Genomic DNA, 15,624 nt, shown 5'->3' with positions numbered 1-15,624 from the left:
CAGGTCATTCGCTGCTTGCGTGAAGGAAATTGTCAGAGCCACAACGCAGGGCGAGCTTGGATAAAAGAATAAGATAATGATGGTGCCCTCTTGGTTGATATTAAATTCGGAGAAAATCTGGTTATGTGGTGTAGCCGATGACTGTCTGTGTCTGCGTGTGTATGTGTGTGTGTGTGTGTGTGTGTGTGTGTGTGTATGTGTATATGTGTGTGTGTGTGTGTGAAGGAGAAAAGAAACTTCATAACTGTGTGGTGTAGACCAGGCTGAATAGTGGCGGTCAATTGTTCAGCCTTGCAAGCTGTTGAATGGTGCAATCCCAGCACAAGCTGCTATGGCTTCTGCTGTAGCATCGCTATCATCGCCTCCGGCGATGGGCGTCCAATGGTCCAATGGTGTGTGTGTGTGCATGTGTGTGTGTGTGGTGCCAGCTCGTTCGGTTGGTGGGTACACTTGTGCCGGGGAGTGTTGGGTCTGTTGCCAACGGGCTCGGCTGCTTGAAGGTGTAATGTTGTACCTAGCACCTTTGTTGGTTTCAGGGTTCATATACTTTCTATTTGAAGTATACATACCTGTTAACCATGGACTACTTCTGGCTAGATTAACTCTTGTGTAATCATGGTGCTCGCGATGCTTGTATCAGATCCACTCTGATTTAGCCACCCACACTAGTAGCAAGTATTACCTTCACTGGGGGCAGGGGTAGCTGCAGTTGGATCCCTGGACGGATACCCTGATGCCGTCAATCCTTTTTCTGCACCTTGTCCTCACCCACTTACAGAGGTGTGGTGAGCCCATAAGTGGGATCATTTTCAAGTCCACCCCGAGCTTTGGGGATTTCAGGGGGTTACGGCCGTTGGGCGGTTCAATAGCCAATTGAATCATCTTTGCAAGATTCCTTTTGAGTCTCTCTCCGCTCTCCTGGGGAGACCCACGTGACCAGTTTTGGCAGTGAGCAACAAGTACAAGTACAAGTGTGTGTGTGTGTGTGTGTGTGTGTGTGTGTTGGGTTGAATGTGGGTAAGGATGAGAAAATCAAACAATAAAAGTACACCTAAAGCAAATAATTAGCACTGAATGTTTATTTGTTTGTATACTTTATTTGAATTCGCTAATCCTAATTAGCACATATGCTCAATGACAAGGCAGCGAATGCGTTATTGTGGGTTGGGGAGAAGGGAAGGAGGGTTGGGGAGAACATAATGAGAAAAATGAAGAGAGAATGGTTGATATCTCAATGAAGAGCGATGCGTGTGAATGTAAAGTGTTGGAAAGACGATAAAACATATTGCGGATTAGATGAATGCATCTGCAAAGCCACCAAAATATTACACTTTGCGGTATAATTACAAGCCATAAATGACGTCTACTTGGAGCCCCTGGCCGTAGGGTAAAAATAAAATCCAAAGCTATGCATGGGTATTGGATGGGATGAAAGGAGCTGCATATCAAATTGTGTCATAGTGGGTCTCTTCGGAGCTTGTTCCGACACCGTACGCATCATTCTCCTTCAGGTCGGGCAAGTCAATCTTGTTGGAGAACTGCCCTGGAGCTTTGGTAGTCTCTATCCTGTGCTCCCGTGCACGACGCTTGAGAATGCAAACCAATACCACCGTGGGCATGAGAAACCCAGCAAAGAAGCTTGCAACACCGACAATGATACTTGTGCTTGACGATGCACCGCTTGAGTTGGACGAGCCTGGAAATGGAAGGATGGGTGCGAGAAGGGGGTGGGGTTGGAAGAAGGAAGAAAACACTATCAGTTCGCACAAGATGGTAGTTATCGGTCAAGTCCATGTTCATGCCGCCGACATCCCTTCCGTTTCCGATAAGCATTATTTGCATCAAGGCTTAATGAAACGATAAAGGACAAGACTGCAGTATACAACAATGTACGCACTAGCTAAGCTGCACTAACCGGCTGCTGCTGCTGATCCTTGTTTGCACATAGGAATAGGTGCAGACCAGACACCAGTGGTTGAGCAGTGCAGTAATGCAGTTCCCATCAGATGATAACCGTTGTCACATGCCAGGATGGCAAGAGTTGGAGCCTGTATGTCGTTGAGGAGTGCCACCCCATTCTCTACGCTCGGAAGTACTTCACATGGAATACCTGGGAAAGATGACGCATAGAAGAGGATGGTGCACAAAATCTGATTATTCGATGGGGTGGTTCCTGAACTGCCACGCATCATCCAGGATGTTTTGCACTTTAACACCTGTATGCGGGCATTGGCCTTGTATTCGGTGAGAGGTAAAGATGTGTGTATTTATACAACTGGAGGTAACTGGTATACGAGGTATACATGTAATAGGCATTTGAAATGATGCTCTTTCGAGCCAACCAAAACAATGCCGTCAAGCTACGTACGTATCATTCAATGGGACGGAATGTAGCAACCACTGCTAGAATAGAGCTAAAGTATAAGCTGAATCGCCCACAAGAATGGACCACCGACTTCTTGATCAGGTTGCTGAAAACAACTGCTACTGCCTCTTGCCTAGACCTCACACTAGAAACCTAAACCTGAGTGAATGTGTTCCACAGGAAACGCGTTATAAGCAAGTATGTGTCTCCTGATGATTGATTTTCAGCATGAAGCTCGTGACGAGAAACATTAATTTTAATCACTTTTTGTTCCACCGGATTTTCGATCGTACTAAGCTCCGTATGCCGTGTATTGAGCACTGTGACCCGCTTTGATGCTGTCAATAAAATGCATCCTGACGAATCAGTAAGCACTGATTTGGCACACGAACAACCAATGTAACTCACGAGTACATGTCGTAGTCGGCCAAGTCCCACTGGCTGCGCACGAGACGATGCCACCACCTGTGTACCCACTTTTGCATTGCACGTATATGCTTGATCCAACCAGATAGGGTGGAGTGCCATGAATAACGACACCGTTGGAAATGTTCCAATCACTGGTACAGGTAATAGCTGATGAAGGAATGAACGAAGAAGGTACAAATGATTATCATTATGAACATCACAAGTTCCCACTGCACAGTTCTGAACACAGTGTTTGGTTCAAATATTCATTGCGTTCAAAAAAGGATACGAACAATGCCAAAAGTCTGGGTAAAATTTTATCAGCCTGTGAATATCACTATAATTGAAGTCCTGGTTTTGGCTAAATACCCTATAATCAAAAACCGAATACTGTATATCCTCGTATCGACTAGAATCACCGCCCTGGGATTACGGATAGTTGTCGTATTAGCTTCAGCGGGGTTTAGCACCTCCGTGGTACATGTATAGCCAAATTTCTGGGCATATCCCAAGTCCGGGGTACAGTCAACTTCGCTTATAACGACACTCTGCGGGGCATCAGAAAAGTGTCCTTATTCGCGAAGTGTCGTTGTACCCGAAGTCTCATGATATGTGTCACAGTTGGATGGGATTTTGCTCTGGGCATGAAAATTATGTCGTTATTCGCGAATTGTCGTTACATTCACAGTCGTTATTAGCGAAGTTGACTGTAAATGATATTCTGCTCGGCTGAGTTACCAGATCCATAGAAAGTAGGTAGGTTGCCATAATCACTCACAAGATACTGCAAAGAACGGAACCAACTTTTTCCAGTGATTGGTTTCGGTTCTTTGCAGTGCTGTGGAAATGCGCGTTTCAACTCCAGTTCCTTAAGATACTGTCCCTCGAAATACTTTCTTAGTGTAAGCAGCTTCTCAAACATTATTTCCCCTGCTTCTTTCCTTCATAGTCAGGATGCATTTGACGTGACAAAAAGCTATCCTTAAAGGGGAAGTTAAGGCAAAAATTAAAATTTCACCAGTTGCAGTCTTCGGGGTGCTGAGTCGAATGGTCGTGGTCCGAGAAAGCTGAGACGCTCCCTTCCTACTTGAATCCCAATCGAACTCGCGCACTTCCACCGAAACTGGGTGACTGCGCCCTACTCGATGGGGATTTGTATGCAAAATGTCACTAAAAGCGCCATTTCGTTCTTATAAAAGCACGGATGACCGCGATTGGCCCATATGTTGTAGTCTTTTGGACGCTGAGTCGACTGGTTTTGGTCCGAAAAGGCTGCGATGCAGCGTTCCTCCTTTATTCCCAATCGAACATGGTTGAACAAGCGGTCACGTGCTCCTGGGTGCCCAAATCACCTGGTCACCACGCCAGCAGGCGACAACTTTCACACCAAGGTTCAACTCGAGTTCAACTCGAGTGACAGGACTGCACCCAAAAAAGGTCAAACAGGCTAGTAAGTTGTACCCTTCAGGCACGGTGACCAGGTGACTGGCGTACGCAGGAGCACGTGACCGCTTGTTCAACCATGTTCGATTGGGAATAAAGGAGGAACGCTGCATCGCAGCCTTTTCGGACCAAAACCAATCGACTCAGCGTCCAAATGATCACAACATATGGGCCAATCGCGGTCATCCATGCTTTTATAAGAACGAAATGGCGCTTTTAGTGACATTTTGCATACAAATCCCCATCTAGTAGGGCGCAGTCACCCAGTTTCGGTGGAGGTGCGCGAGTTCGATTGGGATTCAAGTAGGAAGGGAGCGTCTCCGCTTCCTCGGACCACGACCATTCGACTCAGCACCCGGAAGACTACAACTGGTGAAATTTTAATTTTTGCCTTAACTTCCCCTTTAACCCGGAAGCTCGAGTTATGAATATTTTGATGTTTGATGTTACTCACAATGACAGTTGCCCAGTGTGTGAGACCAGGAACCATTGCTGAGACAGGTCGTGGTGTTGGCTCCATGTAGATTGTATCCTACCGTGCATGCTATATGCGCTTTTCCGCCTTGTAGGTAACTCTGCACGATGGCGTGACCATTCGCCACTGTCAGCGGGGAGGCACACAAGTAACCTAGAAACACCGAAACGCATAAATTACATGTACAAGGACGTTGTTCAGCTACTTCATGTACTGAAATGCACGTTCGATGAATTTCTTTAACGCGAGGTGCACGAAGGGCATTCTCACTTTTGATATCCCATTTTAATAGAAAAATTGTATGCAAACAGACAAAAGGAATAATGTAGTGTTAAGATTGTTGCTGTTGGCTTCACTCAAATACATTTCGTTGTAGCTAGGAGTAAATCTGTTCTGCTATCAGAGGGCAATAAAAACACCAATGTCTGATTGTGCCTGACTCACGGGTACACGTAGGAAGCGACGTGGTAGTTGTGTCACTGGTGCACGTGACGATTGGGTCACCACGGAGCTCAAACCCGGAGTGACATTTAGCAGTGTATATTGGTCCGTCTCCGGATGTGCTTCCGTGAAAGATCACTGGTGGAGTGCAGTTGTAAGCTGTTATGCCATCCCAGTCAAACGCGTGGGGAGGATCGGTTCGTAAGAGGAAGAGAGATCCAAAGAAGCTGATTGCAGTTGAAGTAAAAGAATACGTTTGGCCTGGTACAAAAGCTCAGATTGTTAGGGTATTGCTCATGACAAGCAAACTACCCCGGGTTCGAGTCCTGGTGGGTCTAGCATTTTTTTAATCTTTTCAGGCAGTTTACCTCCCCGAATGATCCGTTGAATTTTGAAGTTCGCCCAAACATATATGTAGGACTCAGTGACCAGTCAAGGCCCCGTGACCAATCACGGTCCCCGTGACCAGTCAAACAGTCACAAACCCCCCATGACCAGTCACAAATTAGTTTACCAGTCACAATGCCCCATGACCAGTCACAAATCACCATACATGTACATGTGTAAAGTACACAGTTCGTGACTGCTCGCAGGGTGCTTCGTACTGCAGGATTTGTTGTGGAAACTATAATTCCCTATGACCGGTCACAGAATACAGTTGTGACCACTATAATTCCATGCGAACAGTTACATGCGGAATGTACAGTTGTGACCACTCTTTCTCTGTGAGTAGTCACAGGCAGAATATAGGTATTTCTGTATTACAAGAGAGATTGGAGGCTTTGTCACAACTCTGAGTTTCACGTATTACTACGATCGTCAGGCAACTGATGGCTCCTAAACGGGCAGCCTGAACATAAGGGGGAGCAAGGTGGGAAATTCTGAGGGGTATCATAGGCGACGGGTATTATAGTGCAAGAGTCAGGTGCAGGCGTGAAGTTGCCAAGTCTTCAGACTTGGGGCTATGCAGCAGCAGTTCCAGCGTGAATGACATAGAATAGAGCTGGGGACCACACATGCCCACACCATTACACACACATACACCCACACTCTCTCCCTTTTCTCACATACACTCACACGCGCGCGCGCACGCACACACACACACACTCATTCTCTAAATCTCTCTCTCTCACACACACACACGCACATATGGCATTCATTCTCTACACCACACACACACACACACACCTGGCCTGGTGTACAGCTGCCAAATGCTTAGCCACGCCGCCCCCGAGACAGGGGGAGAGTAGAAGAGAGAGTTTGAGACACACACACACATCCACACACACACACACACACACACACATCCACACACACACACACACACACACACACACACACACACACACACCTGGCCTGGTGTACAGCTGCCAAATGCTTGGCCACGCCGCCCCCGAGACAGGGGGAGAGTGGAAGAGAGAGTTTGAGACACACACACACACACACACACACACAAACACACACACACACACCTTGACCTTGACCTTTGACGCCCATCGCCGGAGGCGCTGATAGCAATGCTACGGCAGATGCCATAGCAACTTGTGCTGGGATTGCACCATTCAACAGCTTGCAAGGCTGAAGAATTGACCGTCACTATTCAGCCTGGTCTACACCATACAGCTATTTTGAAGTGACTTTTTCTGGCCAGTGAATCCCTATTTTTGGTCTTTTCATTTTTTTCCCGCACACACATCACACCACATACTCCGGCATGCACTGGCTGTTGGTAACCACCCAGGAGAATGAAAGAAAAGTCAGGAAGAGTCTTAGAAAGAGAAGAAAGACGTGTGTGACCATGATCGTCGGGAATCGAACCCGCAACCTATCGATTGGAAATCGCTGCACATACCACTGCACCATATGGGACACACACACACATCCACACCTGTTCCTGTTCCTGTTCAGCACTGCCACAAGGGCCACGTGGCTCTCCTTAAGAGAGAACCGGGGAGGAGGGAGGCCGCTGGCATCTGTGTCGGGTGAGGTCGCTCCCGCGGCGAAAACGGCGGCCACAGTCGGGGCAGGACCATTCAAATGTCAATCGTGTTGCTGCAGTCGGGCGATGCGTACTACGGTGGCATTTGTGTCGTGATCTGTCAGACGGTCTGGCGAAACAGCGGTCACATGTGGGGCAGTGAGCTGCGCAACAGTCCCTTGCAATAGCTTGGGGATGGTCTTCACGGGGCTGAGGATCATGGGGTGTGCATTTATGCCGCGATAGCCCACCACGGCTGCGTAGCCACCGTTGACATTGGGGACATTGCACTGCACCGCGCTGCTCTGCTATGGGCTTGGCCCTTTCATCCAAGCACTTGTGACGGCGCTTGTCCGAAGGCCTGCTAAATACGCGTCGGCAGACAAGACATTGCACATTACGCACTGGTGACGAAGCTGGTTCCAGCTCACGGTAGATGTTCCTCCACCCTGGTCGTGACTGGGTATCTTCTGGCCAAGAGTCCTGTACGTCACATCGCTGTAGATCCGGACCCAGAGCGTCTCGCCAGCGCTTTCGTGGGCCGCATGCAGGTCGGGTCTCCGGTCGGCAGCCGAACAGAACAACCCGGGGTGTCCGTTCCATATCCATGCGCATAACGTGGCCAAACCATTCCAAACGGCGTTGCACAATCCGGTCCTTGATGGGCAGGGGTCTGGCATCATTCCACTGCTCCAGGATGGTGGTGTTGCTGATGTGGAAGTCCCAGACGTCAGAGCGTGACACACCCATGATGGTGCGGAGGCATCTCATGTAAAAAGATGACAGCTTGGCAATATCGGCTTGGAGTGGTACCCAGCACTCAGACGCATACAGCAGCAAGCTCAGCACACACGCCTCAAACACTGTTCGCTTGGTGGCCAGCGTTAGATTGTTATCCCGAAACACTGGGCGACTCAGAACGCCAAAGGCACGTGATGCAGCAGCTATCCTGGACTCGATATCCCGGGAGCAGCGGCCATCAGCGTGGATATTAGTTCCGAGGTAGCGAAACTCAGAGACCACCTCCACCGCATGGCCATTCAACATCAGCGGGCGCACATCCTCTTCAGTAACATGATGACCGGTGACCATGAGCTTGGTTTTCTCTAGGTTAACTTTGAGACCGAATGCACCTGCCACCTCAACAAATGCCGTTAGGCAAGTCTCTATTGCCTCCCGACGCGTGGCCATCAGGGCAGAGTCATCTGCAAATTGGCAGTCAAGGATGGAACGTCTAGTGTCTGTGCGGTGTCGTCGGAAGAACAGACGTTGCCTTGCATTAGTATGAATCGGAACACCAGCTCCGGGGATATCTGCGACGCGGGCATACCACCGTTGGAAGACTGCCCACATGAAGATGTTAAATAATGTGGGAGCCATGGAGCAACCTTGACGGAGGCCATTCCTCACAGCAAATGGATCGAGTCTATCACCATCAACGCAAATTGTAGCCTGCATAGAGGTGTGGAAGGACTGAACAATGGATAGGAGACGGGGAGGAACACCAGCTTTCTCCAGTACGCGCCACAGGCAATCCCGACTGACAGAGTCATAAGCCTTGCGGAGGTCGATGAACAGGAGGAAAGCTTTCCCTCGATGTTCAAATGCCTTCTCCACCATCTGGCGGACCACAAATATCATATCCGTACAGGATCGCCCTCGTCGAAAACCACACTGAGTGTCTGGTAAGAAGGACTCAGCCATAGATTGCAGGCGAGTCTGCACAATGCGGGCAAGTACTTTACCGGCAACATCCAAGAGGGAAATGCCTCGCCAATTATCGCAGCGACTCAGACAGGAGCTGATGAGTTTCTTGCTCACAAATGAGGCAATGATTTGCCTCATTGTTTGTATTGTTTTGAACGGCGACGCGATCGAAGCGTGGCGTGCTGGCGGCTGTCAATGGACAGCCCACGGATCACGTTTGGTGTCAGCTCGACTACTATTTACTCTCCAGGACGGTGACAGCGTCTGGGTGACAGTGATGAGTGCGTATGCTCCAACTTTCAGTAGCTCGAAGACCCTGAAGGAGTCCTTCTATGGCGCCCTTCAACAAGCTATCACTGGCGTCCCAGCAACTGAACAGTACATCCTACTGGGAGATTTCAACGCGCGTGTGGGTACACGTTTACATGCTGACGATGACTGGAGTTACGTGCGTGGCCCGTTTGGACATGGAGTGGCAAATTCTTCTGGACATCCACACACACACACACACACACACACACACACACACACACACACACACACACACACACACACACACACACACACATCCACACACACACACACACATTCTCTAAATCTCACACACACACACACATTCTCTCTCTCTCACACACACACACTCTCTTTCTCACGCACGCAGGCACACACACACACACACACACACTCACACATGCGCGCGCACACTTACTCACACACACACACACACACACAAATAGGCAGCGGGACTACCAGTTAGATTCATGTGACCTTGCGGACAAAGTTACGGAGGTAGAACTTGTTTTCATGACGACACTTGGACACAAGTACTTCTGTATTATTATTTTATCTCTTTTCAACCAATCCACAAGCCAAGAAGAGATGCGTAGACGGAAGAACCGTACTCTTGGTGATACTGATCGCAAACATGATTAATTCCTCCAGGCCATTGAGCACCCAATTCTAAACCTTATCTAAGCAAAGCAGCATGCCAGTTCAAGAACATCTCGTCAGACATACATATCGATACATGTCTGGTGCACTCTCACTAACAAGCAGGCATCGCAGGCTACATTCGCACCAGCAATCAAAAGAAGTTGAAGTGAGTGAATATTTCTATAAAATTAATAATTGGAAGACAAATGAAGGTGTGGAGGATCGCCCAAAAACACTGACAAGGAGACAGTAAACGGTACACAGTACTCGTATGCATGTACTTATACACGTTATAGCAGCACAACGAGAAAGACCATGATGCATAATGTTGCATCAATAAATTTTAGAGTTATTTTGGGAGTAGAAATGAAGATGTGTTCGAAGCAGTAAACTGCGTAAGCACTACGTTGAGCCAGAATATTGAAATACAGTTTCCTGCAGTCAAAACAAGACACTCACACTTCTCTGGTCTAGTTCGTCATTCTTATCGATAAACATGACTTGATTTAATTTCTTACGATGGTTCTTGAGAATGGATCAATGACAATGATGTCTTGAATAGATGTCTTCCTGAACGACTTCAACTGAGAGGCAGTTTCAGTTTCAACAAGCTGGACATTGTTTTTCTGTGGAGTCTTCCACAAGAAAGACAGAGCTACACACACGAAGGTGCTTGATGTACTCAGTACCTTCTTGGAAATGAACATATTTTCATTTCCATCTTCATTATATTTTCGTCTCTGCATCGTCGACGATGTCCACTTCTGACTCCGTAATCTTGTCACCCATCCTCTCCAAAAACACAAATCGAGTGCTGCTTGCATGCTGGATCAGTTGAAGTCAGTCTCTGCTCTAGCAAGATCGGCATGCAAAAATTACATGACTGAAAATATTCCGAAATAGCTTTTCTGAACGACGAAGTTTGTTCTTCAAATATGATGAATAGCACAACCTACTAGCCAGAACGTCCTCTCAAAAGAGATTCTATCTGAAGCCTGCAAGATTTTCGACCATCCTTCGTTTTGGAGAGGAGCCCACACACACCAGACTCGAGCTACAAGTAAACTACGCGGAGATCGAGAGTTGATCGAAATCTTTCTTGCTCACTTCTGAAACCTGTGAAGGAAAAAAGTATGCTGAACGCGTGAATGCCTACAGTTGAGTCGTAATATTTTGACGTGGATCCTGTGACCGTTCACAGAGAAAGTCGCGGCTGTTTCTGACTGGTCATCGGGATTCAAACTGGTGTGTGACTTTATGACTGCTCTTCGGGGGTTTGTGACTGTTTGATTGGTCACGGGGATCGTGATCGGTCATCGAGACGTGACTGCTCACTGAGTCCTACATATAAGATACCAATATGATTCTAACAAAAGTCGGAGGAGGATAGTACCATTAGTTTCTTACAAAGGTAGGTTCGCAAGCATTCACATAATATTTACACACTCAGTCTACAAGGCACTTCTCATTATTTCGGTATCGAACGGTTTCGTTCCCTTCTCATCAAGGATAGTACAGGGAATGGCTCAATATGGAAAGACTAACACCTATAAAGCGTGAAGGGAATGAAAACGTTCGATACCGAAATTATGAGAAGTGTCTTGTTCACTGGATGTGTAAAGATTGCGTTAATGGAGTCTACCTTTGTTAGAAAAATACCGATATCAATGCTAGTACATTTTTCATTGGTTTGAGGGAAAGATGCAAGCGGTAAAGTTTCTCGAGAAAACAGTTTACTGTCACCACCAGGACTTACATCAATGATTAGTACAACTTACCTTTACAGAGTATAGGAGGAATGTGCCAGTAACCCTGCTTATCACACTCTGCAGTATTTGCAGATAGGAAAGTGTATCCCGTGTTGCATTCAAAGTACGCCCAACTTGGAAACTTGGTCCCCGACGGGTACGTGACGATCCCATTATTAACTCCCAATGTCTCCCCACATTCTGGAGCACCCACTGAAGATTAAATTTACAGAAAAAGGAAACGTTGGCGTCAGAGATACTAGGTCGATCAGGATCTAGGCCCTATCCTTAAAGAACGATCCTGCTCGAACGCCATTCCGCGTACACGAGAAGTCCACACGTCAACCCTGCAAGAAGGTTCCACCTCCTGCTCGAGGAACAGTGTTGCAGAGAATTCATTGCTCATCAAGTGAGCCTGAGATGGCTGATGAAATCTGTGCTCTTAAAACACTCCAATAAGTGCAAGTTTGTGGTTGGATTTCCAGACTAAAATGTACAAAGTGATAGCACTAACGATACTATTTGTACACAGTAAAATAAGAAAAGGGTTTGCTCCCCACACCGGAGCTCGCGCTATTCCGCCGACTTTACTTGACACTTGACTGACTCACGACTGCCATCCAGAGCACACGAGAAGTCCATCGAACCTTCGACTCGGCAAACCTGCAAGAAAGCACCACTCCCTGCTCAATAGCTCCTTGCAGGTTTGCCGAGTCGAAGGTTCGATGGACTTCTCGTGTGCTCTGGATGGCAGTCGTGAGTCAGTCAAGTGTCAAGTAAAGTCGGCGGAATAGCGCGAGCTCCGGTGTGGGGAGCAAACCCTTTTCTTACAAATCATCGCCGAGGTCGCAACCACTACTTCACACAGTAAAATGCTAAAAAAAATGGCAGGTCAGGTCTCTGTTCCTGGAGAGTCTAGCGGAAGATGGTCTGCACTTGTTATCAATGAGAATATCTGATCCTTACCTTCTGCAGGAATTGTGTTTTCGCAGATAACTGTCGCTGTGGTGGGACACGGCGATCTTGGTGGATAGCATGTTGTTTGGTTTACATCCCAAACCCAGTAGGTCCTTTCTGTTCCAGTGACCGAACGAATGTGTTCCACGTAGTCCCGGTAACAGGTGGCGTTCATTTTGGCTATCGGAACCAGTTCGTATGGATTAGGCGTAACGCTGGTACAGTGCAGCCGCGCCTGGCCCCTTGAAGAATGCATCCATCTGTACGAATCGCTGATCAGGTATAGGCCGTGAGATGTTCGGCAATCGAAGTGAGCTTGAAAAGCACACACGAACAGTGATAACCATTGAATAGAGTAAGTAACTTAGCTGCGCACTCAGTGCAAACACAAAGTAAAACTACTGTCTGTACCTCGAAAACGTTAAAAAGGACTACATGTAGTTATACATGACAAGTAGTTTTTATTATGCCGTATGGTGTTTGTACTCTGGGCGCAACTTACTCTATTTAAAAAAAAAAGTAAATTATCATGTCCGTTCCCGAAGGGAACTCACGACGGCCTCTAACACCCGGTAAACCCTAGCGGCTGATGCAGCGCCTAACGGTGCGGGTGACTTACATCAATTCGTTGTGTTAATATCACTATTGTTTCCATGAATACTATTGCCAATATGAGACGACATTCCCATGGTCAGGAGTGGGTAAGGAGCATGCTGTAATTTATCGCCAAGAACATAAAGTCATGATATATTATTATAACAAACAGTTCTGTGTTCAGTATTTTATAGCAATACCAGAGGGAGAATTTTTTCTTCTCTTTTCAGTCATGCATATGTTACTGTAGGTTGGTTCTCTTCATGTTATTGTAACATAAGCCAGAGCACGCTAAAATATGACCACAGACCAAAAATCCGATTTTCATTTTTTTGTTCAAAAGTGATCAGACACACCTAATGTTCACTGTCTGAAAGTTTTGGATTGATCTGACATGTCTAAGTTTTGCTACAATGGTATTTTATGCAACGGTCTGCCGCTCGAACTTGTGTATGCGGATGATGCAGACTTTGTCAGCACGTCAAAGCACCTCAAAGTCTTGGCTGGCGGACGTGGAGGCGACTACCAGCACGGTGCTACCACAGTGGTCCCTGATCATGAACCGGGACAAAACTGAGTATACGGACATCTTCAGAAGTGCGGACAGGATCGATGAAGAGCGGAGGACAACGCGCAAGCTGGATTTGCTACTGGGCGACGAAGAGGATATTATGCGACGAAAACAGCTGGCGACTGCAGCATTTCAGTCCCTATGGAGCCTCTGGAAGAGGCATCAGCACATCAGCGAGAAGTTGCGTCTGCGGCTGTACAACACTTTTATTATTCCAGTACTGACGTACAACTTGGGTACGTGGGGGGTCAGTGTGACCGTTCTGTCTCGCCTGGATTCCTTCCACCGCCGTCAGCTAAGGTCACTCATCGGTGTGAAATGGCCACAAATAATACCGAATGATGCTCTCTATGCCAGATGCGAAGCTGAACCCTTGAGTGTCATGGTCAAGAGATCACGCTGGAGGCTGTTTGGCCACATCCTGCGGATGGCAGATGAATCCCCAGCTGTTATGGCTATGTTCGCGTACTTCGCCAATCAGCAACAGCAATGCTGGAGGGGTAGACCGCGGACGACCCTGCCGCAGGCATTGGTGGGAGATCTGCGCCAAGCCAATGCCGGATTGCTCGGGAACCTAGACGCTCTGCAGAGCCTGCGAGCCATTGCCCATGACCGACCCGCATGGCGAGATCTATGTATGAAGATCTGTGCATCGTGATATTCCGACAGATCCTGAAACAGTCAAACTCAGGGAATAGCACTATTATTATCACTAAGGCTGCAATATTCAATGACATAATGACATATCTTCAATACCCATGAGCTACATTGTATATGATAATTATATCATTATATCATCGTTCTAGCTCAATTTCTTTCCCCTGTCATAGTCCTGTTTATCATGTTCAGCATAAGCGAAGTTGTGGATCATGCTTGTATGGTTGACTCCAACGCGTACATGCAAGTAATAATACATGTAATAATAATTGTTGAAATGGTTAAATTCTACGTGCAGCAATGGGATTGGCATTTTTGTATACAGTTTATATGTCCCTTGGTTCATCCTTTCTGGGTTGTTCCTCTGTCTAGGGTCTTATAGTATGAATTGTACACTGATTTGAATCGGAATTATCTTCTTTCTTAGCCATGGGCCATCGTGGAAATATGGAATTAAAAAAATTTTGTCATCGTTTCCAAGACTTACCAACATAGTCATAGAATATGTGTCGAGCTTCGCTGCCTTCGCAAATCAGCGATGCCACCGAAAGCAGTATCAATGCACAATACATCATTGCTTGGAGTTTGCCAGAACTGCCACAGCTACAGATTATAATAATTATAATCTTTATGGGCAAGTGTGTAATATCGTATAATATTCGAGAGATCCGCGGCAGCATCGCTTGAATGTTCAGAACAACACAAACTGCTAGCCTTCGCATCCGCATCCGTGTATGCCTGTACACCTTAGTGGCGAACGCAGACCTCACGAGTGTGTCAGACGAGAGGTGTCAATTCTTTTTTCCTACAAACCGCCTATAGTCTCCCGGAGTTCTGAGGACATGCACGCAGTCATGTGGATAGAATGTCGTAACAATTCGGTGATGCATTAATTGAGCCAGGAAGCCTTGCACTCAAACCCTATGGCTGTGCACAATGTACATCACACCCCTTTGCACACTGGCGAGCACGTATATACTCTCACACCTACATACATAATTTATGAAATACACACCGTGCAATGATGCTATTGCTCCGTGCAATGTTAGCATCAGGAGTTGCAGTATTTCCTGTGGCGAGTTAGATCGTTGAGCTGCAGGTAGTCCCTGCCACAGCCGTAAATGAACGTTCTAGGCTTTGGCGCAGCCAGCCGAGGACGAGTGCACTTGCGAAAAACACACACACACACACACACCATTGGACCATTGGACGCCCATCGCCGAAGGCGATGATAGCGATGCTACAGCAGAAGCCATAGCAGCTTGTGCTGGGATTGCACCATTCAACAACTTGCAAGGCTGAAGAATTGACCGCCACACACACACACACACATACACACACACTGCG

General features: G+C 47.2%; 1 protein-coding gene across 1 annotated transcript; it reads right to left on the bottom strand.

Annotated features, from left to right (window-relative positions):
* Positions 1-903: 903 nt before the first annotated feature.
* On the bottom strand, positions 904-15,110 carry LOC135819617 (sushi, von Willebrand factor type A, EGF and pentraxin domain-containing protein 1-like). The gene is made up of 8 exons (XM_065332853.1): positions 14,765-15,110; positions 12,465-12,770; positions 11,529-11,711; positions 5,136-5,291; positions 4,671-4,844; positions 2,774-2,941; positions 1,916-2,110; positions 904-1,696 (listed from the first exon to the last, which is right to left on the bottom strand). The coding sequence occupies exons 1-8, from the start codon at positions 15,003-15,005 to the stop codon at positions 1,446-1,448; spliced, it is 1,674 nt and encodes a 557-aa protein (XP_065188925.1). The 5' UTR covers positions 15,006-15,110; the 3' UTR covers positions 904-1,445.
* Between the last annotated feature and the right edge of the window lie 514 nt (positions 15,111-15,624).

The sequence above is a fragment of the Sycon ciliatum genome, chromosome 6 (genome assembly GCF_964019385.1).
Source record: "Sycon ciliatum chromosome 6, ocSycCili1.1, whole genome shotgun sequence".
Classification (NCBI taxonomy): domain Eukaryota; kingdom Metazoa; phylum Porifera; class Calcarea; order Leucosolenida; family Sycettidae; genus Sycon; species Sycon ciliatum.
Note: the sequence above shows the minus strand (reverse complement) of the source record. Positions and strands in the feature narration are given on the sequence as shown.